Source organism: Orycteropus afer, unplaced genomic scaffold (genome assembly GCF_000298275.1).
Source record: "Orycteropus afer afer isolate SDZICR_OR568_19922 unplaced genomic scaffold, OryAfe1.0 scaffold00264, whole genome shotgun sequence".
Classification (NCBI taxonomy): domain Eukaryota; kingdom Metazoa; phylum Chordata; class Mammalia; order Tubulidentata; family Orycteropodidae; genus Orycteropus; species Orycteropus afer.
The window spans coordinates 3,955,808-3,982,704 of record NW_006921851.1 but is presented as its reverse complement, the minus strand read 5'-3'; the positions used below and the strand labels follow the sequence as shown (position 1 = coordinate 3,982,704).

Genomic DNA, 26,897 nt, shown 5'->3' with positions numbered 1-26,897 from the left:
TGCATCTGGATGGCAGCTTGCTAGCTTTTAAGATCCCAGTCGCTACTCACCAAAGTAGGAGGTGGAACAATGTTTTGTATAGTATGTTGTGCCAATTGAGCTTGATGTCACTTGTGTATCTTGTCACTTTTTCCATTTGCTTTAGAAACTCTCCATTTGAGGGCAAGTTTCAGAGTCTCTTCTGACATCCACTTTGGTTTTTAATTGATGTCATCCCACAATTCCTCTGTTTTTTGGTCATAGTGTTCAATACATCAAATCTGTTCTTTAGATGGTCTCTGAATTCAGGAGGGATATAATCAAGGTCATAGTTTGTCTCTTGTGGATTTATTTTTAATTGTCTTCAGCTTCAAGTTGAAATTGAGTATTAGCAGTTGATGGTCTGTTCCACAGTCAGCTCCTGGCCTTCTTTTGAGTGAAGATACTGAGCTTCTCCATTGCCTCTTTCCACAGATGTAGTCTGTTTCCTGTGTACTCCATCTGGTGAAGTCCACGTGTATAGCCACCATTTATGTTATTGAAAAAAGATATTTGCAATGAAAAGTTACTGATCTTGCAAAATTCTATCATGAGATCTCCAGCTTCATTTCTGTCACAAAGGCCATATTTTCCAACTGCTGATGATTCTTCTTTTTTTCCAACTCTTGCATTCCAGTCACCAGTAATAATCAATACATCTTGATCACATGTTTGGTCAATTTCAGACCATAGAAGTTGGTAAAAATCCTTGATTTCCTCATCTTTGATTTTGGTCGTTGGTACATAAATTTGAATAATAATAATATTAACTGGTCTTCCTTGCAGGTGTGTGGATATTATCCTATCACTGACAACATTGTGCTTCAGGAGAGATCTTGAAGCAGTCTTTGTGATAATGAATGCCATGCCATTCCTCTTCAATTTGTCATTTCCAGCATAGTAGACCATATGGTTGTCTGATTCAAAATGGCCAAAACAAGTCCTTTTCAGCTCACTAATGCCTAGGATATCAATCTTTATGTGTTGCATTTCATTGTGACAACTCCAGTTTTCCTAGATTTACTTTGTACATTCCATGTTCTGATTATTAATAGATATTTGCAGTTGTTTCTTCTTATTTTGAGTCATGCCACATCAGCAAATCGAGGTCCTGAAAGATTTTCTCTATCCACATCATTAAGGATGGCTGAGGTGCTCATCTTCCAGCACTATGTTGGACAGTGTTTTAGGGCTGTTCATAAAGTTTTCCAGCAATATATCTGACAGTGATTCACTGCTATTAATAAGGTAGTCACTGGCCAATTCTTTAACAAATGGATAGCTCCATCCTTCAGAGTCTGTCTTAGTCTAGAGGCTCCACTGAAACCTGTCCACCATGGGTGAAATACTGGTGGCATAGCCTCCAGCCTCACAGCAACTCATAAGCCACTGCAGTATGACAAACTGATAGACAAGTGATGGGACATTGTTTTACATATTTGCAAATCAAGAATATCTAGCTTAATAGAAGTTAGCTGGATTCTCATCTTTTCTACCAAATTTGTACACTGCATTGTACTGTATTACTTTAATATAGCCCTTCTAGCCATCGTCTTTGAGACTCCCACAAAATGATTCTGTAGGACAATGTGAATTAAGGTGCTTGTGGCTCAGAAAGGGGTAATAATGCAGATAACGTGCATGGAAGCAGGGTGGGTCCATGCAAATAAACTGTATAGAACGCTAATGAGCAGATTGGTCAGTTTTAACACTCCACTAGGCTTAAAGAGAGCCAATCCCAGAAGCAGAGAAGGGTACCTCACTACCATCAAGAAGAGCTAGGAGCTATAACAAGAGTAAACATGCACACCCATGTTCATCGCAGCACTATTTACAATAGCAGAAAGTTGGAAACAAACTAGGTATCCATCAACTGAGGAATGGATAATCAAACTATGGTACGTACGCACAATGGAATACTATGCAACCCTAAAGAAGAACCTAGAATCTGCAAAACACTGCATAACGTGGATGAACTTGGAGGACATTATGCTGAGTGAAGTAAGTCAATCACAGAAGGACAAATATTGTATTAGTCCGTTATTATAAAAGTCAAGGAATGGTTTATATGGAAGGAAATTTTCTTTGTTGGTTACCAGGGGTGGAAGGGGAGGGGAGGGAACACTTGTTAGATAGGTAGAGATAAGTATTGATTTGGGTGAAGAGAAGCACAGTGTACCAAATGTGAGTTATCAGTTCGGTGGCATTGAGGAAGAGAAAGACATAGAGAGGTACATGGGAAGTACAGACAACAAAAATGAACCCTTTTACACATACAGTACTGCATTGTCAGTAAAAACAAATATGGATATATGGGTGGAGAGGCTGAACTAGTAAGTATGTCTATGCGGCGGGGAGTGTACCCAAGACAATGTATGGGGTTGGCAGACAATGGTTCTACAAGTGTATTTGTGTGTTCTGTAAGAATTCCCAGGTGTATAGTAGAGCTGACATGGGACAAGGTTGTAGTCACTTCTTGGTCACAGCCAGCTACCCAGAGGGAGTGTGAGTAGTTGAACCTGTGGGCTCAAGACCATGGTTGCAGGGGACATCAAGCTGAATTGGCATAACATAACTACACAAAACTTTGTTCCACCTCCTACTTTGGCAAGAAGTGGCTGGGATCTTCAAAGCTTGCAAGCAGCCGTGTAGATGCAACGATGGGTCTCTCCTAGTCCAGACCAAAGAAGAATGAAGAAAACCAAAGATTCATGGAAACAATTAGCCCTAGCAACTGGTACACCATGTGAGTCACAGCCTATACAATTATGAGACCAAAGGAACTAGATGGTACCCAGCTACTACTGTCAACCACTCAGAGTGGGATCTATATAGGAGATCCTGGATAGAGAGGGAGAACAATATGTAACAAGACTCAAAATAATTTGGGGTAAAAAGGAGGGAGGGACCAGGTTTGCTGGTCTGATAGAGCCTGGTGGAACTACCGAGACTATGGTCCCTAGCTGCCCTTCAGGTCTGGAATTGAACCCACACCTGTGGCTTCCAGCCAAACAAAAGACAGGCATATGAGTTGAACATTTACCTGAGGTAGATAGACTCCTTGAAGAGAACAATCATGGGAGAAAGAAAGGCTGTTTATGCACAGGGAGACAGCTCTGGGGACAGGAGTGCATAGAGGGAAGGACACAAGGAAGAGGTAACTATCTGGAGGAAGTGTTGTTGTTATGTGCTGTCAAGTTGAACCCAACTCCTAGCGACCCCTCCTTGGGTTTCCGAGGCAGTATCACTACGGAAGTAGATTGCACCATATTCTTTCCGAGGAGTGGCTGGTGAGTTTGAAATGTCAGCCTTCTGGTTAGCAGTCAAGTGCCTTAGGCACTATGCTACCAAAGCTCCGAGGAGGAAGTGAGAGGGGAACTATTGCATTAGGTTTAAACTGTAGTCAATGTCATGAGATAACGTGTGTGAACTGTTGTATGGAAAGTGAATTTGCTCTCTAAACTTTCACCCAAATCACAATTAAAAAAAAAGAAGTGTCTTTTGGATCTGGGCTTCCTATGCTTTGAACCTCCTAGACCCAGGAGACAGAGCTATAACATCAGAAACAGCACAGGTTAACATGAAACGGCAGCAGAGAAATGGCAGCAGCAGAACCAGGAGACCAGCACAAGATGGTACAGTGGGCTTCTTGGGCCATAGGAGCAAGGCAGCTACAATGGGCATGCTGACCCGCTGAGTGGGGTGCCTCCAGGTACTTACTGGCAGAGCTAAAGAGCTTTGTAATATGTGAGCAGGTACATGCCAGGTCATGGTGCCAAAGGCCAGAGAGCCTGCGGGGGTGAGGGAGAGTCCACTTGTTGTCACAGCCAATGCCCTAATTGAAGAATGGTATCCTGAGTGGTTTCTGATCCTGAATTGTAACCTGTTACTTCCCTAATAAGCCCTATAACTATGAGTATGGTCTGTGAATTCTGTGTGGGCATTATAACAAATTATCAGTCCCAGCAGAGCAGTGGAGAATACCATGGGAGGGAAGGCTGGTATTAGAATTATGTTTGACCTCCTTCTCCAGGGATCAGCCTTGTGCTGATGTTGATGTTGATTCTCCTCTCCCCTCATGCTTAGGAAAATCACGCTGTGATTTTTACGTATGCAAGTAGCATACATGTTCATTTTTTTTTTTTTTTGCCAGCTGTGTTGGGAGGCAGGTATTTTTGTAAGTGTGCTATGTTAATTTTTTTACAACAACATGTAAGAAAAAATAACTTGCAGTAGGACATGGTTAGCAAAAAAATAAATATTTGTATAAAAATATGGTATATCCAATCTGCTATACTATGTTAACTGCTTAAAGAATATGAAGACTATCTGACCTATCATAGTTATTTAGTTGGAAAAGGAAGATATATTTCAAGACATTTTCAGATAATTGTGGATATTCTTCTTTGATGCTATGACAAAACCTCAAATAGTAGTGTTCTTAAAGATTAATTACAATGTAGAATCAAAAATAAAAATTTCACACTCTTCACACATTAAATCCACTGGTCTTTCACTTTGACTAGATCTTTTACCCAGGAATGATTTAACATTATGCATTGGTCTTTTGGGAATATTGATTTACTGAGTCATGCTTATCTTCCAGATATTGATGTGTTTTCTTATATATCATCAAACAATCACAGTCATTAAAATCACCTGAGTTTACAAGAAAGATCATGGGAGGTTGTCATCAGGCTCACAGTAGTGGATACGAGTTTTCCAAAATTTCATTTTCATCATTGGCAACAAAATTCTTTTCTTTTCCTTGAGTGACACTCACTGTGTTCATTTTCTATGAAATGTCTGCCATATACCAGAGTTTGTATAATTGTAATTTGCCTATCAGTCATTCTTTCAAATAAAAAGGTATTCTGCCAAAAAGGCAACTAGTTCAGCACCCAACTCAAATAGTCATACAAATGCTTTTCTTAAGAGAAAACTACTGTATTTGTAGTATGGAACACAAGTACTTTGTTGTTGTTGTTGTTATTTGCCATCGAGTCGGCCCGGCCCCGACTCATAGCGACCCCTCCTTGGGTTTCCGAGGCAGTATCACTACGGAAGTAGGATTGCCCAACCTTCCTTCCGAGGAGTGGCTGGTGGGTTTGAACCGCCAGCCTTCTGGTTAGCAGTCAAGTGCCTTAGACACTATGCTACCAGAGCTCCTACAAGTACTTTAGCTGTGTAAAATTTTAGGGGGCAAACCCCAAGGCTGCCCTCACTTCTAATACCAAATGCAAGTTGGAGAACTTCAGATTTGACAATTCACTAAGAAGGACTCACCAAATTCACTGAAAGCTGTTTATGCTCAGTTATGAGCCACGGGAAGAGTCTCATGGGGCAGTGTCAGGAGAGTTCCAGTGCAGACCTTCCAGTTGTCTTCTCCCAGTGGAGTCATGGATTGCGTTAACTTCTTCTGGCAATTGTGTATGGCAATTGTGTATGGCAATTTACATGGAATATTGGCTACTAGGGAAGCTCACTCAAACCTCAGTGTCTAGAGGATTCTTTAGGACTGTCACATAGACATAATCAACTGCGCAAGAGGCTAACCTCAGTCTCCACCCTCCCTGAGGTCCTACATGACCCAGAGCCCCCATGGTAAATCTCAGTTAGATTTAAAAAAAAAAAAAAAAAACTTTTATTTTATCTCAGGTAAACAAAGATACTTTTATCAGGCAGGACATTCCAAGGGTTTACAGATTAACTTCTAGAAGCTGAGGGGCAAAGCCAGATCTCTTTGTGGACAAGTAAGTATGCTGTGCCATCACATAGACTATTAAGAGACATGTACTGAGGGGACACAGTTTAATGAAAACAGAAATTTGTACTGTTTCATTTGTGAAATTCTTATGTGGAACTGGTATTTTTTATTTAGCTGAAGCCCATGGTGGTGAAGAACATTCAATGCTACTGTCTTGATTGTGCCAAGCGCCACCAGTTTTGCCCTCCATAGCTTTTGCATCATCAGTGCAAATGTCAGCCCGGTGTTTTTGGCAAATCATGACTTAGTAATTTTATGAAAATAATTTTGACTATACCCCTTTGGAATCTCTGCTCTCTCAAGGCACTCCATTTGTGTCTTTCTCATAGTATTTGCCAGTTGTTTTTACCTTATATTGTAATACAGTATCATCTCCTAGAGAACATAGGCCGCATGTTATTTGAGGTTAGGCTAGTTGTCTTTACAGTCTCTATTAACCTAGCACAGTGCTTTGCACATAATAGAAAGTCAGTAAATATTTGCTGAATTGATGTGTAGAACATTTTCATTAGTTTAGGCACTCTAGGTTTTTTTTGCTTCAATTTTTAAAAACTGCAAATAAAGGATGACTGCTTTTCTTCTGGGATATAGCTTTGTTTTTTCTTTTCTTTTGTTATGTAGAAAAGTTGTCAAATCAAGGCTGGTTTCCTAAAAACTTGAGATTCTCCTTTGTTTACATTTACCTCATTAACATTATAATTGATGATCAAATTCTGCCTTCTTTCATCCTGACTACCTCTGCCTTAGTTCAGGTATTCCCACTCCAGATTAGTGCAACAGACTAACCTCTCTGCTTCTAGTAGTCTAATCACTACTACGTACCCGTGAGCTATTTGAAATGCAGATAATAATAGGTAATGTATAGTATTTTCCCTGTGTAAGCACTCTTTTAACACATTTAATCCTCAACAACCTTGTGAGGGAGGTACTCCCTTGCTGGAAGGTGGCCCAAAGAAGTGATAAAGGAAGTCTGGTTCTAGAGTTTCAAATTCTATTCAACAACTGTGCTACATTGTCTCTCACTGCTTAGCATAAGATTCCTTGGTTCCTCTTCTTGTCTACAAGCTAAAGGTCAAGATCCTAAACATGGCATTTAAGACCTTCCACGTCTCATTTCTGCTTTCTTCTAGGACCTGCTTCATGGTGCAGGCTCTAGCAGTTCCAATCTGCTTATAGTTTAGCTACACACCATACTGTATATGCCTCTGTGCCTTAACCGATGCTGCCCCATCTGCCTGCACTCAACTAATCTGAAGAATTCCTACTTATCTTTTGATACTCAGCTCAGGTGGTAGTTCGGAAGTTTTTCTTGGCCTTTCTCCTTTGTTCCTCATTCCACTAGGTAAACTCATTGCCATCTAGTCAATTCTGACTCACAGTGACCTTATAGGACAGAGTAGAAGTGCCCCATAGGGCTTCCAAGGCTGTAAATCTGTACGGAAGCAGAAGCAGACTTCCTCCTCTTTCTCCTGCAGAACAGTGGGTTCAAACTGCTGACCTTTTGGTTAGCAGCCAAATGCCTTAACCACTGTGCCATCAGAGCTCCTTCTCTACTAGATAAAAAGCTGACAATATAAAGGCAGAGACAAATACAAACAGGTAACTATTACAGGTATGTTAAGTATAGTAAGAAAGATGAATTTTAAAGTATAATGAAGATAAATATTTTGCAGTTAGCAATTTGGTCATATATCCCAAAGTAGACTCTTAGGGCAGGACTCATATTATACCAACAGTATTTGATACATAAAAACTGAAATGTTTTCTGAATAAATGAATAATACTCCTAGATTGTATTTCTTGTTTCATAATATCCTCCAAGACCTCAAAATCATGAAAAGTCTTCTTTTAATAGACTTTTGTAAAAGTGGAAAAATAGATTTCTAGGATTTAATATGTTTAGATAATGAATTTTCTTTCTTTCTTTTTTTGCAAGCTTCTTGCCCGACTTGAAGGTAGAAGTTCCTTGAAAGAAATAGAACCATACCTGTTTGCTGATGAAGAATCACCTGTCCATGGTAAAAAAAAAAAAAAAAAAAAAAAAATGCAAACGCAAATATAGTGTAATAAGTTTGATAAAGCAAGTTTTTTTTATCCTCCACATACAGCTATATATATTCACATACTCCTGGCAAGAAGTTATGTAGTTAAACTATATAATTAAACAGACCATAATAGAAAAATTTTAAGTTGGATATCTTTAACCCTTCTTTTATTTGTGTCTGATGTGATGAATTTTGGCTAATCTGTGTTAAGTCTTTAGAATAAACTTTTTCCTCCCTCTATTGTCCCAATATACAGTGTTTATGAGAGATTTTTAAATTGTGGTTTTTTTTTACATTTTATACTTCTTAAGAAGTTCGTAGAATCACAGGAAAATCCATAGGTACCACTTCTCCACTATGGAAAACATAAAGAAGGTAGTATGCCATGGTTTTTTTTTTTTTTTTTTTCAATTTAACAATTTCATTAACATGTAAACTGTATACCATACAATTGACCCATTTAAGTGTACAATTCTATGATTTTCCATATATTCACACTGTTAAATATTGCAGCCATCATCACAATTTTCAAATATTTTTATCATCCCCAAAAGAAACCCTGTACCTATTAGTTGTCACTCCCTATTTCCCCCCAACCCTCTTCTTCTTGTTGTTAGGTGCTGTCGAGTCATCTCCAACTCATGGCAGCCCTGTGCACAGCAGAGCAAAACACTACCCAGTCCAGTGCCACCCTCACGACCCTTGCTATACCTGAGCCCATCATTGTAGCCATTGTGTCAATCCATCTGATTGAGGGCCTTCCCCTTCTTCGTTGACCCTCCACTTGCCCAAGCATGACATCCTTCTTCAGGGAATGGTTCCTCCTGACAACATGACCAAAGTAGGTGAGACAAACTCTGGCCATTCTCGCTTTTGGGGACCATTCTGGCTGTAATTCTTCCAGGACAGATCTGTTAGTCCTTTTAGCAGTCCATGGTACTCTTAGCATTCTTCTCCAAAACCACTCAAAAACATCAACTCTTCTTCCGTCTTCCTTATTCATTAAACAGCTCTAACGTGTGTAAGAGGTGATTGGCTTGGGTTAGGGGTACCTTAGTCTTTAAGGAGACATCTTTTCTCCATTATTTGAAAGAGGTCTTTTGCAGCAGATTTGCCCAATGCAATATGTCGTCTGATGTCTTGACTGCTCCTTCCATTGGTGTTGATTTTAGAACCAGTAATGTGAAATCCTTGACAAATTCAATCTTTTCTCCATCCATCATGAAGCAGTTTATTGGACTAGTTGTGAGGATTTTTGTTTTCTTTATATTGAGGTATAATCCATACTGCAGACTGTAGTCTTTAATCTTCATCAGTAAGTGCTTCAAGTCATCCTCACTTTCAGGAAGCAAGGTTATGTCATCTGTGTATCACAGGTTCTTAATGAGTCTTCCTCCTATCCCAATGCCACTTTCTTCATATAATCCAGCTTCTTGGCTTATTTGCTCAGCATATAAATTGAATAACTATGGTGAGAAGATGCAACCCTGATGCTCTCCCTTCCTGATTTTAAACCATGCAGTATCCCCTTGTTCTATTCAAACAACAGCCTCCTGATCTATGTATAGGTTCCTCATGAGTCCAATCAAGTGTTCTGGAATTCTTCTCAGTGTTATCCATAATTTGTTATGATTCACACAATGGAATGCTTTTGCATAGTCAGTGAAACATAAGTAAACATCTTTCTGGTAGTTTTGCTTTCAGCTAAGATCCATCTGACATCAGCAATGATAACCCTTGCTCCACGTCATCTTTGGGATCCAGTTTACATTTCTGGAAGCTCTTGGTCAATATATTGCTGCAACCGTTTTTGAATTATCTTCAGTAAGATTTTACTTACATGTGATATTGATGATACTGTTCAATAATTTCCACATAACGTGGGATCACCTTTCTTTGGAAAGGGTACAAATATGGATCTCTTCCAGTCAGCTGGCCAGGTAGGTGTCTTCCAAATCTCTTGGCAGAGCCAAGTGAGTGCCTCCAGTGCAGCATCCATTTATTGAAACCTCTCAGTGGGTATTCCGTCAGTTCCTGTAGCCTTGTTCTTCGCCAGTTCTTTCAGTGCACCCTCAACTTCTTCCTTCAGTATCATTGGTTCTTGATCATATGCCACCTCCTGAAATGGATGAACATCTACTATTCTTTTTGGTGTAGTGACTCTGTGCATTCCTTCCATCTTCTTTTGATGATTCCTGCATCATTCATTATTTTGCCCATAGAATCTTTCAATATTGTAACTCGAAGCTTAAATTTTTTTTCAGTTCTTTCAGCTTGAGAAATGCCAAGTGTGTTCTTCCCTTTTGGTATTCTAACCCAGGTCTTTGCACATTTCATTATAATAATTGACTTTTTCTTCTTGAGCTGCTCTTTTCAATACCAACCCCCTTTAGCCCTATAAAACCTACTTTCTGAATCTATAGATATTCCTCTTGTGAACATTTCATATAATTTGAATCATACAGTGTGTGGTCTTCTGTAACACTTTTTTCACTTAGTGAAACCTGTGAGAGCTGGAACTAAACAGAACTGCCTTGTTTTTCTGGATCTTGCAAGTTTTCCACTTTTAACAGGGTGCAGTATTACCACGTTTTATAGCTCTCTATTAGTGGAAAATTTTCTGACAGGTCTCTGCCTTACACACATTCTGGCTTTTGCAGGTTTTACTGTTTAATGTATTCAGGGTTCACCCACATTGTTGCATGTATCAGTACTTTATTCCTTTTTATTGCAGAATATTTATTTCAATGTAGATATACTGTACTTTATCCATTCATATGTTGATGGACATTTTTGGTGGTTATGAGTAATGCTGAGATGATTATTCTTACACGAGTTTTTGTGCTGACATGTTTTCAGTCCTCTTGGTTATATACTTTGGAGTGGAATTGCTAGGTCATTTGGTAACTCTGTTTATTTAACCTTTTGGGGAACTGCCAAACTGTTTTCCAAAGCAGCTATACATTTTACATTGCCACCAGTATTTTGTGAAGGTTCCAACTTATCTACATCCTCACCAACATTTGTTAAGTAGAGGAACAAAAATTTTATTTACAGATCATTTTCATAAAGGGTCCATCTGAGTGAATATGGGCACATGTGATTCTATATCCATTTAACTTTGTGAACCTGAACACAAGTGTGTGCATACTCATGCATTTGTGTCCCATAAGTCCCTGGGTCTGTACCTGTGCTAGTAAGGAGTTAAGAATATATACTCAATTTTTGGCAGTGGTGACTTACTAAAGAGTGGTGCACAAATAGAAAAGTAGTTTATATTTTCATTTTATTCCTTAGATACTTCTGCATTATTTTAATTTTATTTAATGACAGCATATAAATATTACTTTATAAAAAGGGGAATTTGTCTTAGTTACCTAGTGCTGCCATAACAGAAATACTACAAGTAGGTGGCTTTAAAGAACAAATTTATTTTCTCACAGTTCTGGAAGCTAAATATCTAAATCAGAATCCCAGCCATGTCAGTTCTTTCTGTGAACCCCTCCTAATTTCTGGTGTCTACCAGCAATTCTTGGTGTTCCTTTGCTTGTAGACAAGTCCTTACATGGCGTCTGTCTTTCCTGTGTGTATGTGGGTATCTCTATTTTGCTCTTTTTATAACTCAGAAGTGATTAGGTTTAGGACCTGCCCTACTCTGGTATGACTTCATTAGTGGAAGAAAAAGAAAAGTGCTGTTTCCAAACAGGATCAAATCCAAAGGTACTGGGACCAGGACTTTAGTATATATTTTGGAGGACACAATTCAATCAATAACAGGATTTTTTTGAATTACTGAAGTTGGTAAAACAACAGTATTTAAATTTTAGCATATAAATGAACATTGTTCTTCTCTTAGCTAAAAATGCCTATGGTATTTCATATAACCATAGCACCTGTCACTAACTTGTAGTGGTATATGATGGTCCCAATATCTCCATATCCTATAGACAGTTGTTATTTTATTATCTGTTAGATTATAGGCATCCTACTGAGTATGTGTCTCATTGTTTTGATTTGCATTTTTCTGATGGCTAATGATGTTAAGCATTTTTGCATTTGTTTATTAGCCATTTGTATCTTCTTTGGGGAAGTGTTTATTCATACCCTTTGCCTATTTTTAAAATTGGATTGTTTGTCTTTTTATTATAGATATTTAAGATATATTACATTCTGGATAGCAGAACAAAGATTATATATGCATGCATACACACACATACACATATTTTTTTTTCCTTCCCAGAAGGTCCAGTTGTGTGGGTAAGGGCACATGTGACCTTGCATGCAAATAACTTTTACATGTGATTGGCAAATATTTTTCCCATGCTGTGGATCATCATTTCACTTTTTTGATGGTGTCCTTTGAAGTAGAAAAATTAATTTTGATGAAATCCAGCTTATCTGTTTTTTTCTTATGTTGTTCATGCTTTTGGTACCTTATCTAATAAATCATTGCTTAGTCCAAGGTCATGAAGATATATGGCTCTGTTTTCTTCTAAGAGTCCTATAGTTTAGCTCTTTACTTTAGGTTTGTATTTTATTTTGAGTTAGTTTTTGTATATGAAATGGAATAGAGGTCAAGTCTCATTCTTCTGCGTGCAGCTATCCAGTAATGTTTCTAACATGCAGCAGTATTTCTTGGAAGATTATTCTTTCCCCATTGAATTACCTTGTCTTGTCAAAACCAATTTACCATAAATGGATGGGTTTATTTGTGGAGTATCAGTTGTATTCCACTCATCTACCATTATGCTAATACCACACTGGCTTTTTTTTTTTTTTTAATTCTTACTGTGATTTGGGTGGAAGTTTACAGAGCAAATTCATTTTCCATACAGCAGTTCATACAAATTTTATCTCATGACATTGGCTGCAATTTCTCAAAATGTAACAGCTCTCTTTCCACTTCCTCCCCATAGTTACCGCTTCCCTGTATCCTTCCCTCCCACGCACTCCTGCCCCCCAAGCTGTCTCCCTGTGCATACATTGCCTTTCTGTTCTCCCATGATTGATTGCTCCAAGGAGTGTATCTGCCTGATGTAAATGTTCAGCCCATATGCCAGTCTTTTATTTGGCTGGAAGCTATAGGAGTGAGTTCAATTCCAGACCTGAAGGGCAGTTAGGAGACATAGTCTCAGGTTTCACCAGGCACTATCAGACCAGCAAACCTGGTCGGTTATTTTTATGATTTTGAGTTTTGTTCCGCATTGTTTGTTCTCCCACTTTATCCAGGATCTCCTACAGAGATCCTCTTCTGAGTAGTTGACAGTGATAGCTGAGCCCCATGGTTTCATGGTCATATAGGCTGAGGATTGCATGGTGTACCAGTCCCTTGGACTAATTCTTTCCAGGCATCTTTGGTATTCTTCATTCTTTTTTGTTCTGGATGACGAAAGACCCATCGTTGGATCTAGATGGCCACTTGCAAGCTTTCAAGTTCTCAGTCACTATTCACCAAAGCAGGATGTTGAACAATGTTTTTGTGTAGTATGTTATGCCAGTTGAGCTTGATTTCCCCTAAGACAATGGTCCTGAGCCCACAGTTCCATCTACTGTCTCTCTCTGGGTAGCTGGATGTGTCCAAGTAGTCACCACAACCTTGTCCCTTGTCAGCTTTACTATATACCTGGACATTCTTTTATTCTTTTTTAAAATTGTACTTTAGGTGCAGGTTTACAGTGGAGAGTTTGTTTTACGTTCAACATTTCGTGTACATTTGATTTTACTCCCCAATTACCATCCCCAACCCTGACCCACTCTCCTCCCCTCCCTTCCCAGTAACCCTGCCCCCTGGTGGCCCTCATAGTTATACATTCCCATGTGTCCTGCATTTCTTCTTTGCGAATCTTGCCCCTCTGGTGCCCTGTGGTGAATTGCTCCAAGGAATGCATCTCCATAGAGTATGTGGGTGCATCACCCTGGGTTGAGTGGTCTATGTGTACATCTTATTTACTATTGGGCTGAGAGCCAGTCCCTGGGAGTGAGTTTTATTCCAGGCCTCAAGTGTATCCCAGGGCCATAGTATCAGGGGTCCCACCAGACTCCATCCAATCAGTAATTCTGGTTATTATTGTGTTTTTGGATTTTGTTCCACGTTTTTCCTCCCATTCTATCCATAATCTCCAGTTTTGATCTTTTCCTGAGTGGTTGGCATTAGTAGCCAGGCATCTTCTAGTTCTTCTGTCTCTACCTGGACATTCTTGTTTTGTGTTGTTAGGTGCCGTCAAGTCGTCTCCAATTCATAGTGACCCTATGCACAGCAGAGCAAAACACTGCATGGTCCTGCACCAGCTCTGCGATCCTTGCTGTACTTGAGCCCATCGCTACAACCGCTGTGTCCATCCATCTCATTGAAGGCCTTCCCCTCTTTTGTTGACCTTCCACCTTAACAAGCATGACATCCTCCAGGGAATAGTCCTTTCTGATAACATGACCAAAATAGGTGAGACAAAGTCTGGCCATTCTCACTTCCGAGGAGCATTCCAGCTGCACTTCCTCTGGGATAGATTTGTTAGTTCTTTTAGCAGTCCATGGTACTTTCAACATTCTTTGCCAATACCACAACTCAGAAGCATCAATTCTTCTTCAGTGTTCCTTATTCATTGTCCAGGTCTCACATGCATATGAGGTGATTGAAAATATCATGGCTTGTGTAAGGCCCACCTTAGTCCTCAAGGAGTCATCTTTGCTCCTCAGCACTTGAAAGAGGTCCTTTGCAGCCAACTTGCCCAGTGCTATATGTCATCTGAGGAGCTCTGGTGTAGTGCCTAAGGCATTTGACTGCTAAGCAGAAGGCTTGATGGTTCAAACCCACCAGCCACTCCTCAGAAGCAAGGTTGGGCAATCTACTTTCATACAGATACAGCCTAAGAAACCCAAGGAGGGGTCACCATGAGTTGGACTTGACTCGACAGCAGTGGGTTTGGCTTTGGTATACATTATCTGATGTCCTGACTGCTGTTTCCATTGGCATTGTTTGTAGAACCAAGCAATGTGAAGTCCTTGACAACTTCAATCTTTTTTCCATTTATCGTGATGCTGCCTACAGGTCCAGTTGTGAAGATTTTTGTTTTCTTTATATTGAGATGAAATCCATACTACAGATTGTATTCTTCATTCTTCATCCATAAGTGCTTCAAGTCATCCTCACTTTGAGCAAGCAAAGTTGTGTCATCAGCGTATCACAGGTTGTTAATGAGTCTTCCTCCAATCCTGATGCCATGTTCTTCTTCATATAGTTCAGCTTTTTGGATTATTTGCTCAGCATACAGGTTGAATAAGTATGGTGAAAGGATACAACTCTGACACACTCCCTTCTTTATTTTAAACCATGCAATGCTCCCTTGTTCTGTTCAAGCAGCAGCCTCCTGGTCTATATACAGGTTCCTCATGAGTATAATTAAGTGTTCTGGAATTCGCATTTTTCTCAAGTTACCCACAATTTGTTATGATCCACACAATCAGATGCCTTTGTATAGTCAATAAAACACAAGTAAACATCTTTCTTGTATTCTTTGCTTTCAGCCAAGGTCCATCTGACAGTTATGATATCCCTTGTTCCATGTCCTCTTCTGAATCCAGCTTGTGCCTCTGGAAATTCTCTGTCAATATACTGCTGTAACTGTTTTTCTTCAGTAAGATTTTACTTGAATGCGATATTAATGATATTGCTTGATAATTTCCACATTCTGTGGGATCACCTTTCTTTGGAATGGTCACAAATACAGATCTCTTCCAGTCAGTTGGCCAGGTGGCTGTCTTCCAAATCTCTTGGCATAACCAAGTGAGTGCCTCCAATGGGGCATCCGTTTGTTGAAACATCTCAGTGGGTATTCCATCAATTCCTGGAGCCTTGTTCTTCACCAATTCCTTCAGTGCAGCTTTGACTTCTTCCTTCAATATCATTGGTTCTTGATCATATGCCACCTCCTGAAATAGATGAAGATCAATCAATTCTTTTTGGTACAGTGACTCTGTGTATCCCTTCCATCTTCTTTTGATGCTTCCTACATCATTCAATATTTTGCCCATAGAACCATTCAGTATTGCAACTGGAGGCTTAAATTTTTTCCTCAGTTTCTTTCAGCTTGAGAAATGCTGAGCATGTTCTTCCCTTTTGGTTTTCTAACTCCAGGTCTTTGTGCATTTTATTATAGTAATTGGCTTTGTCTGCTCAAGCTGCTCTTTGAAATCATCTGTTCAACTCTTTTATCTTGTCATTTCTTCCATTTGCTTTAGCTACTCACTGCTTAAGGGCAAGTTTCAGAGTCTCTTCTGACATCCATTTCAGTCTTTTCTTCTTTTTAATGATTCTTTCTTTCTTCATGGATGATGTTCTTGATATCATCCCACAGTTCTAGTTTTCAGTCATTAGTGTTCAGTGCATCAAATCTATTCTTTAAATTGTCTCTAAATTCAAGAGGGATATATTCAAGATCATATTGTGGCTCTCATGGACTCATTTTAATTGTCTTCAAGTTGAACTTGCTTATGAGCAGTTGATGGTCTGTTCCACAATCAGCTACTGGCCTGGTTTTGGCTGAAGATACTGAGCTTTTCCACTGCCTCTTGCCACAGATGTAGTCAGTCTTATTCCTGTTTACTCCATCTAGTGAAGTCCACATGTATAGCCGCCGTTTGTGTTGTTGAAAAAAGGTATTTGCAATGAATAAGTCATTGGTCTTGCAAATTGTATCACATGATCTCCAGCATTATTTCTGTCACCAAGGCCAATTTTCCAACTACTGGTGATTCTTCTTTGTTTCCAACTTTTGTATTCCAGTCACCAATGATAATTAACATATCTTGACTGCATGTTCAGTCAATTTCAGACTGCAGAAGTTGATAAAAATCTTCAATTTCCTCATCTCTGGCTCTGGTGGTTGATGTATAAATTTGAATAATAATAGTATTAACTGGTCTTCCTTGTAGACATATTGATATTATCCTATTGCTGACAGCATTGTACTTCATGACAGATCTTGAAACACTTTTTGTGATGATGAATGCCACGCCATTCTTATAGAACCTACAAATACACTTGTAGAAACATCATCTGCCAACATTGTACATGTTCATGGACATACTTCCCCCTGCCTGGATATACTGATCATTCAGCCTGTCCATTCATCTATCCACCCATAGATCAATGTTTGCCATCACTGACAATGCAGTACTGTATTACCACACTGTTTTGATTGCTATAGCTTTGTAGTAAGTTTTGAGATAAGAAATGATTGTTTTCTATCAGTCCTAGCGACTGGTACACCATCCGATCTGCAATCTATACAACTATGAGACCAGAAGAACTAGATGGTGCCCAGCTACCACTGCCATCCACTTGGAAGGGATGTAGGAGATCCTGCATAGAGAGGGAGAACAATGTGATACAAAACTCAAAATCATTTGGAGGCAAAAAAAAAAAAAGAAGAAGGTGGGGACCAGGTTTGCTGGTCCAATGGAGCCTGGTGTAACCACTGAGACTATGACCCCTAGCTGCCCTTCAGGTCTGGAATTGAACCCACAACTGTGGTTTCCAGCCAAACAAAGTACAGGCATGTGAGTTAAACATTTACCTCAAGTAGACACACGCCCTGGAGAGAACAATCATGGGAGAAGGAAGGGCTGCTTATGCACAGGGAGATAGCTCAGGGTGCAGAAGAGTATGAAGGGATGGACACTGGGAGGAGGTAACTATGGGGAGGAAGTGGGAGGGGAGCTGCTGCATTGTAAATTTTGGTCAATGACATGAGACAAAGTATATGTGAACTGCTGTATGAAAAGTGAATTTACTCTGTAAATCTTCACCCAAATCCTAAAAAAATAAATAAAAAAAAAAAAAAGGAAAGGAAAAAAAAAAGAAATGATTGTTTTCTAACTTTGTTTTTCTGTTTTGGCTGTTCTGGCCCCTTTTCCATGCGAATTTTAGGATTACCTTGTCAATTTCTATAAAATGGGCAGTTGGGATTTTGATAGAGATTGTGTTGACTGTGTCTATCATTTTGGGGAATATTGCTCTCCTAAAATATTGAGTCTTCTAATCCACAAACACAGCATGTCTTTCCATTTATGTAACTCTTGAATTTCTTTCAACAGTGTTGTGTAGTTTTCAGATATAAGTTTTATTCATCTTTTTTAAAATTATTCCAAAGTATTTTATTCTTGTTGCTGCTGTTATAAGTGGAGTTGTTTTTGTAATTTCGTTTTCAAATTATTCATTGCTAAACCAAAGCCAAACTCATTGCCATCAAGTTGCATATGACTCATAGCAACCCCTCTTTGGGTTTCTGAGGTGGTATCACTAGTACTACTAGAAGTAGATTGCCCAGCCTTCCTTCCAAGGAGTGGCTGGTGGGTTTGAATCACCAGATTTTTGATTGTTATATATTGCTCTTGTATGCTGCAGCCTCTCAATTAATTTTTCAATTTGTGTGCATGTGTGTGAATTCTTAAGGTTTTCTATGTAAATTGCATCACCTGCTAATATAATGTTATTTCTTTCTTTCCAATCTGTGTGCCTTTTATTTCATTTTCTTGCCTAAACCTCTGGCTAAAACCTCCAATACAATGTTGAATAGAAGCGTTAGGGTGTCCTTTTTCTTGTTCCTGATCTTAGGGGAAAATAGTCAGTCTTTCTCATTAAGTATGTTAACTGTGGGTTTTTCTTCTTGTTCTTGTTGGGTGCCATCAAGTCAGCTCCGACTCATAATGACCCTACCTACGTACGACAGAATGAAACACTGCCTGGTCTTGTACCAGCTTCACAGTCCTTGCTGTACCTGAGCCCGTCGTTACAGCCACTGTGTCTGTCCATCTTGTTGAGGGCCTTCCCCATCTTTGTTGACCCTCCAATTTACCAAGTATAATATCCTTCTCTAAGGAATGGTCCCTTCTAACTGCATGACCAAAGTAAGTGAGATGAAGTCTGGCCATTCTTGCTTCCAAGGAGCATTCCAACTGCACTTCTTCCAGGATAGATTTATTAGTTCTTCTGGTAGTCCTTGGTACTTTCAGTATTCTTTTCCAACACCACAACTCAAAGGCATCAACTCTTTTTCAGTCTTCCTTGTTCATTGTCCAACTTTCATATGCATATGAGGTGATTGAAAACATGGTGACTTGGTTTAGGCACACCTTACTCTTCAGAGAGAGATCTTTTCTTAGATACCCTTTATTAAGTTGATTAAATTCCCTTCTAGTTCTATTTATTTGTTTTACTGTTTTTATCATGAAAAGGTGCTATATATTGTCAAATGATTTTTTACGTATATTGAGTTAATCGTCTGGATCTTTTCCTTTGTTATATTAATAGAATGTGCTATATTCATCAAATGTTTTAGGTGTTTAACCTGATATTGCATTCCCAGGATAAATCCCTCATGATCATAGTGTATAATCCTTTTATACATTGCTGGATTTAGTACGGTAGTATTTTGTTGAGGGATTTTGCATCTGTGTTCATAGAGATAGTTGTCTCTAGTTTCCTTATGATGTCTTTTATTTTTTTAATTTTTTAAGAGTTTGTTTTACATTCAACATTAATGTACATTTAGTTTCACTCCCCATTTACCATGTCCAACCCTAACCCAGTCTCCTCCCCTCCCTGCCCAGTAACTCTCCCCCTGTGCCACTCATAAGCACTCCTATTTGTCCTGCATTTCCTCCATGTGAATGTTGCCCCTCTGGTGCCCCATGGTCAATTACTCCAAGGGATGCATTTCCATAGACTGTGGGTGCGTCACCCTGGGTTGAGTGGTCTGCATGTACATCTTGTTTACTATTAGGCTGAGATCTAGCCCCTGGGAGTGAGCTTTATTCCAGGCCCAGAATGTATCCCAGGACCATAGTATTGGGGGTCTTACCAAACTCTGTCTGACCAGTAATTCTGGTCACCTGTTGAGTTTTTGGATTTTGTTCCACGTTTTTCCTTCCACTCTATCCAGGATCTCCAGTTTTGATCCTTTCCTGAGTGGTTGGCATTGGTAGCCAGGCACCATCTAGTTCTTCTAGTCTCGAGGGCCATCGTGACCTAGGGCTGATTGCCTCCAAGTGCCCTTGTTTTTTTGCACTTTTCTTCACTTCTCACGATAGGAGACCATTAGCTGCATCTTAGATGGCTGCTTGAAAGGTTTTAAGACCTCAGTGGCTACTCACCAAAGTAGGATGAAGAACAAGGCTTTTATGTATTTTGTTCTGCCAATTCAGTCTGGTGTCCCCTAGTACTATGGTCCTGAGGCGGTAGATCCATTGGATCTCTCTCCCACAGTGTCTGGCTGTCTGTGAGGGATTACTCTATGTCTGTCTTCTGTTGTTTCTGTAAGGATTGCAGGTATTTTTTATCACTAGTATCTGTGCAAGATTAGCCTGTGCTGAATCTATCCTTGGTCTAGAGTATACTCCTGTTCACTGGCACCCATCTGATCCTCTCAGATGTTTGTGTGTTTGGTGTTAATGGTAATGCAGTATTGTGGGCACACTGGTTGGTATTAGCATCTGTTGTCTATCTCCTATGTGCACAATTCAGTGTCCTCCCTTTTCCTAATGTTATCGTGGTGGTCACAGACTCTTTCCATTTCTTATGACATCTTTCTCCAGTTTTGCTACCAGGGTAATATACTAACCTAAAAGATTGAATTTAAGTGTTCTTTCCTCTTCTGTTTTTTGAAGACTAGAAAATTGGCATTAATTCATCTTTAAATGTTTGCTACATTTACTAATGAAGCAGTTGTAGTCCTAGGCTTGCTTTTTTTTTTTTTTAGGTTCAGTGTTCTTTATTGATGGTACACAACAAGGTTGGGCTCTCTAAGCCCCTCCCCTTCTTTAGGGGGTCTGGATGGAAACTATAGAGGATGGGAGATTCTCAGTGTGTTGGGGATGGAGTTGGGGCAAGGACTCCCCAGCAGCCAAGGGTTTCTCTCTTCCTCTAGTGCTAGTACTGGGGCTGGTGGTCCAGGAGGCTCTTATTCCTTGGAGGCCACGTGGACCATAAGGTCTACCACCCTATTGCTGTAGCTAAATTCATTACCAGGAAATGAGCTTCACAAAGTGGTCATTCAGAGCAATGCCAGCCCCAGCATCAAAAGTGGAAGAGTGGGTGTCACTGTTAAAGTCACAGGAGACAACTTGGTCTTCAGTGTAGCCCAGGATGTCCTTTAGGGGACACTCTGATGCTGGTTTAACCACCTTCTTGATGTCATCATATTTGGCAGCTTTCTCCAAATGACAGGTCAGGTCCACAACAGACACATTGGGGGTGGGGACATGGAAGGCCATGCCAGTGAGCTTCCCATTCAGTTCAGGGATGACTTTGCCCACAGCCTTGGCAGCACCAGTAGATGCAGGGATGATGTTCTGGGCAGCCCCACGGCCATCACGCCACAGTTTCCCAGAGGGGCCATCCACAGTCTTCTGGGTGGCAGTGATGGCATGGACCGTGGTCATGAGTCCTTCCACAATGCCAAAGTTGTCATGGATGACCTTGGCCAGGGGGCCCAAGCAGTAGGTGGTGCAGGAGGCATTGTTGACAATCTTGAGGGAGTTGTCATAACTTCTCATGGTCACACCCATTACAAACATGGGGACATCGGCAGAAGGAGCAGAGATGATTACCCTTTTGGCACCACCCTTCAAGTGAGCCCCAGCCTTCTCCATGGTTGTGAAAATGCCAGTAGACGGTACAACATATTCAGCCCCAGTCTCACCCCACTTGATGTTGGTAGGATCTCGCTCCTGGAAGATCAATGTGCTTCCCATTGATGACAAGCTTCCCATTCTCAGCCTTGATGGTACCATGTAACTTGCCATGGGTGGAATCATTCTGGAACATGTAGACCATGTAGTTGAGGTCAATGAAGGGATCATTGATGGCAACAACATCTACTTTGCCAGAGTTAAAAGCAGTCCTGGTGACCAAGTGCCCAATATGGCCAAATCTGCTTACTCTGACCTTCACCGTAGTGTCTTATGGAAGTGGCTGGGACTGCACAAGAGGGTGCAGCTGTCTGTCGAACGGGGAGGAGCAGAGAGCTCCTAGGCTTGCTCTGTGTGATGTTTTTTGATTACTAATTCAGTCTCTTTACTTGTTACATGTTTACTCATATTTTCTGTTTCTTCTTGAGTAAGCTTTGTAAGTGCATATTTTTCTTGGAATTTGTCCATTTCATCTTCTTGTTGTTATGTACCATCGAGTCGGACCCGACTCATAGCGACCCCTCCTTGGGTTTCCGAGGCAGTATCACTATGGAAGTAGATTGCCCAACCTCCCTTCCGAGAAGTGGCTGATGGATTTGAACTGCCAGCCTTCTGGTTAGCAGTCAAGTGCCTTAGGCACTACGCTACCAGAGCTCCCGCATTTCGTCTAGACTATCTAATTTATTGGCATATACTAATTTATAGCGTTCTGTTATAAGTGTTTTTATTTTAGCAAGGCTAGTAGTAATACTTTATCTTTCATCCCTGATTTTATTTGTTTGCATCTTCACTCTTTTTTTCTTCAGCAGTCTAGATAAAAGTTTGTCAGTTTTGTTGATCTTTCCAAGAGCTGATTTGATTTCGTTAATGGTCTCTATTGTTTTTCTATTTATTTCATTAATTTTTATTATTTCCTTTTTTGTACATGCTTTGGGTTTAGTTTACACTTCTTTTTCTAAAGATGGACAGTTAGATTATTGATTTGGTATTTTATTTTTAGTTTAGGCTTTTACAGCTCTAAATTTCTTCTCAGCATTGTGTTAACTGCATCCTATACATCATGTTATATTGTGTTTTTATTTTCATTCCCGAGGCTTGGAGGCTGCTTTTCCCTTGGGTGCTGCTCTACATTAAGGCCAGGACCTGAGGTAGGTGAGCCTGAGACTTGGAGGCTGCTTTTCACTTGGAAGTGGCTCTATATTAATGTCAGGGCTTGAGGTAGGCCCAGGGCTTGGAGGCTGCTTTTCACTTGGGTGTGGCTCTATATTAAGGCCAGGGCCTAAGTTGAGCAGACCCGAGGCATCGAGGCTGTTTTTGCTTGGGTATGGCTCTGTATTAAGGCCGGGGCCTGAGGTAGGCTGGCCAGTGCTCAGGGGCTGCTTTTCACTTGTGGGGAGCTCTATTTTAAGGCCATTGCCTGAGGTAGGCAGGTGCAGAGGGATAAGGAACAATTAAGGGAGACAAACTTGTCTGTCAGTTTGTCATCCTGTAGTGGCTTGCATGTTGCTATGAGGCTAGAGGCTGTGCCACCGTGTTACAAAATGCCAGTAGGGTTATCCATGGTGGGCAAGTTTCAACGGAGCTTCTTGGCAAAGACAGATTTGGAAGAAGGAAGAGGCTATCCACTTCTCAAATAATTGGCCAGTGAAAACCTTATGAATAGCAGTGAAACACTTTCTGATATATTACTGGAAAACTTTATGAATACCCCTGAAACATTGTCTGATATAGTGCCAGAAGAATTTGACTGGGGAAGAACTCAGGGTAGAGACGACCCTAATGATATGGATAGAGTAAAGCTTTCGAGACCTCCATTGGATGATGTGGCACAACTCAAAATGAGTAAAAACAGATGCAAATATCCATTAATAATTGGAACATGGAATGTACAAAGTATGAATCTAGGAAAATTGAAAGCTGTTAAAAATGAAATGAAACACATAAAGATCAATATCCTAGGCATCAGTGAGCTGAAATGGACTGGTTTTAGCCATTTTGAATCAGACAACCATATGGTCTACTATGCTGGGAATGACACATTGAAGAGGAATGGTGTGACATTCGTCATCACAAAGAATGTTTCAAGATCTGTCCTGAAGTACAACGGGGTCAGTGATAGGATAATATTCATATGCTTACAAGGAAGACCAGTTAATACTACTATTATTCAAATTTACGCACCAACCACCAAAGCCAAAGATGAGGATATTGAAGATTCCTACCAATTTCTGCAGTCTGAAATTGACCAAACATGCAATCATGATGTGTTGATTTTAACCAGTGACTGGAATGCAAAAATTGGAAACAAAGAAGAGTTACCAGTAGATGGAAAATACAGCCTTGGAGGTATAAATAAGCTGGAAATCACATGATAGAATTTTTTTTCTTTTAACAACTTTTTTTTAAAATTTTTATTTTAAGAGCTTATTTTACATTCAACGTCACGCGTACATTTAATTTCATTTTTCATTCACCGTGTCCAACCCTAACCCAGTCTCCTCCCCTCCTTACCTGCAACCCCCCCCCCCCCCCCGTGCCCCTCCTAATTTTGCCCTCCTGTTTGCCCTGAATTTCCTCAGTTTGAATGTTGGTCCTTTGGTGTCCCATGGTCTATTGCTCTAAGGGATGTATTACCATTGAGTGTGTGGATGCGGCATCCTGGGTTGAGTGGTCTGCGTGTACATCTTGTTAACTATTGGGCTGAGAGCCCGCCCCTGGGGGTGAGTTTTATTCCAGGTGCCGAATGTATTTCAGGGCCATAGTATTGGGAGTCTCACCAGATTTCATCTGACCAGTAATTCTGGTCATTATTGAGTTTTTGGGTTTAGTTCCACGTTTTCCCTCTCACTCTATCCAGGATCTCCAGATTTGATCCTTTGCTGAGTGGTTGGCATTGGTAGCCAGGCACCGTCCAGTTCTTCTGGTCTCAAGGGCCATCGTGTCCTAGCCCTGATTGCTTCTAAATGCCCCCCCCTTTTTTTTTTGCGTTCTTCTTCACTTCAGATTCTAGGAGACCATTAGCTGCATCTTAGATGGCTGCTTAAAAGCTTTTAAGACCCCAGTCTCTACTCACCAATGTAGGATGTGGAGCAACACTTTTATGTATTTTGTTGTGCCAATTGAGTCTGGTGTCCCCCAGTACTATGGTCCTGAGGTAGTAGCTCTATTGGATCTCTCTCCCATAGTGTCTGGTTGTCTGTGAGGGATTACTCTGTGTCTGTCATCTGTTGTTTTTGTAAGGACTGCAGGTATTTTGTATCACTGGTATCTGTACAAGATTAGGCTCAGCTGATTCTATCCTTGGTCTAGAGTATAACTCTATTCACTGACCCCTGTGTGATCATCTCAGGTGTTTATGTATTTATCTGTATAGCCTAGTGTTTGGTGTTAATGACAATGTGGTATTATGGACACATTGGTTGGTTTTAGCATCTCTTGTCTATCTTTTATGTGCATAGTTTGGTGCATAATAATTTTGCAAGACCAATGACTTATTCATTGCAAATGCCTTTTCTCAACAACACAAACCGCGACTCCACACATGGACTTTGCCAGATGGAATACACAGGAATCAGATTGACTATATCTGTGGCAAGAGGCAATGGAGAAGTTCAATATCTTCGGCCAAAACAAGACCAGGAGCTGATTGTGGAACAGACCATCAACTGCTCATATGCACGTTCAAGTTGAACTTGAAGACAATTAAAACAAGTCCATGAGAGCCAAAATATGACCTTGATAATATCCCTCCTGATTAGAGACCATTTAAAGAATAGATTTGATGCATTGAACACAAGTGACTGAAAAACAGAGGAATCGTGGGATGATATAAATAACATCATCCATGAAGAGAGCAAGAGGTCATTAAAAAGATAAGAAAGGAAGAAAAGACCAAAATGGATGTCAGAAGAGACTCTGAAAATTGCCCTTGAGTGGAGAGTAGCTAAAGCAAATGGAAGAAATGACAAGACAAAGGAGGTGAACAGAAGATTTCAAAGAGCAGCTCAAGCAGACAGAGCCAATTACTATAATGAATTGTTCAAAGACTTGGAGTTAGAAAACCAAAAGGGAAGAACATGCTCAGCATTTCTCAAGCTGAAATAACTGAGGAAAAAAATTAAGCCCCAAGTTGCAATATTGAAAGATTCATGGGCAAAATATTGAGTGATGTAGGAAACATCAGAAGAAGATGGAAGGAATACACAAAGTGTACTAAAAGAAGTAGTCGATATTCATCCGTTTCAGGAGGTGACATATGATCAAAGCCAATAATATTGAAGGAAGAAGTCAAATTAGCACTGAAGGAATTGGTGAAGAAAATTGGTGAAGGAATTGACAGACTACCCATTGAGATGTTTTAACAAAGGAATGCCCCACTAGAGGCACTCATTTGGTTATGCCAGGAGATTTGGAAGACAGCTAAAGAGCAATCCTGGTCACCAAGGGCTGCAGGGATGACTGTGCTGGTGGCCTATGACTAGGAAGGGAAACAGCAAGGAGGGAGACAACCTGAGCTGTTGACTTTCCACTGTCCAGAGGGCACAGCCATTTTGATTGTTTACAACTGGTGGCCATTCTGAATATTTAAAGTGACCAAGGGCACAGCCATTTTGAATCTTTACAAGTGGTGGCCATTTTGGTTATTTAAAGTGACTGAGGATGCAGCCATTTTGAATCTTCACAAGTGGCAAACATTTTGGATTTTAAAGTGATAGCATTCTCGTTCAATTCCAGGGACCTAAGAATAGGCTCTGTTTGCCAAGGTCGGCAGGGACATATAAGAGGCTGACAACAGGAAAGGAGACAGGTGTTGAGGGTATAAGTGCTGTTAGCTAGTGAACAAAGGAGCACAGCACAGTACCCTGCTTACATAGATAACATACAAACAAAACAAAGAAAATGAAAATCGTGGGCAAGTCACTCCAACATACAATCACTAAATATAAACACAAAAATGTCACAATGCCTCGGAGACAACAGAGCATCACAGTCCACGCAAAAAAAGCAAGCTAAAGCGGTGGAAATGAGGGACCAGGGATACAGACCCAAAACACATCCCTGAGGAAGATGCAGCATTGGAACTCCCTGATAAGGAATTCCAAAGAATTATATTTAAATATATTCAATGATTGAGAGGCAGATCAAGGAAAACACAAAATTGAGGGAAACACAGAAAATCCTGCAATTTCCAAAGACAATACAAGAAAAAAATGACAAAATAAATGAAAAATTAGAAATGATACATAACCTACAGCTAGAAATCCAGAAGATTAATACTAAATTTTCAGAAATAGATAACACATTGGAAGGGCAAAGGAATAGAATTGATGCAATGGAAGACAGAATTAATGAGATTGAAGACAAATACCTGAATACTTCTT

At 40.1% G+C, this 26,897-nt stretch overlaps 1 protein-coding gene and 1 pseudogene across 1 annotated transcript in view; one reads left to right on the top strand and one right to left on the bottom strand.

The window, feature by feature from the left end:
• The window catches only part of XRCC2 (X-ray repair cross complementing 2), a 67,408-nt gene that overhangs the window by 22,298 nt on the left and 18,213 nt on the right, over window positions 1–26,897 (top strand). The window contains exon 3 of the mRNA XM_007950154.1: window positions 7,722–7,803. Within this exon, the coding sequence (XP_007948345.1) occupies window positions 7,722–7,803 (82 nt within the window). The remainder of the gene's footprint in view (window positions 1–7,721; window positions 7,804–26,897) is intronic.
• Window positions 20,787–21,772, bottom strand: LOC103204905 (annotated as a pseudogene).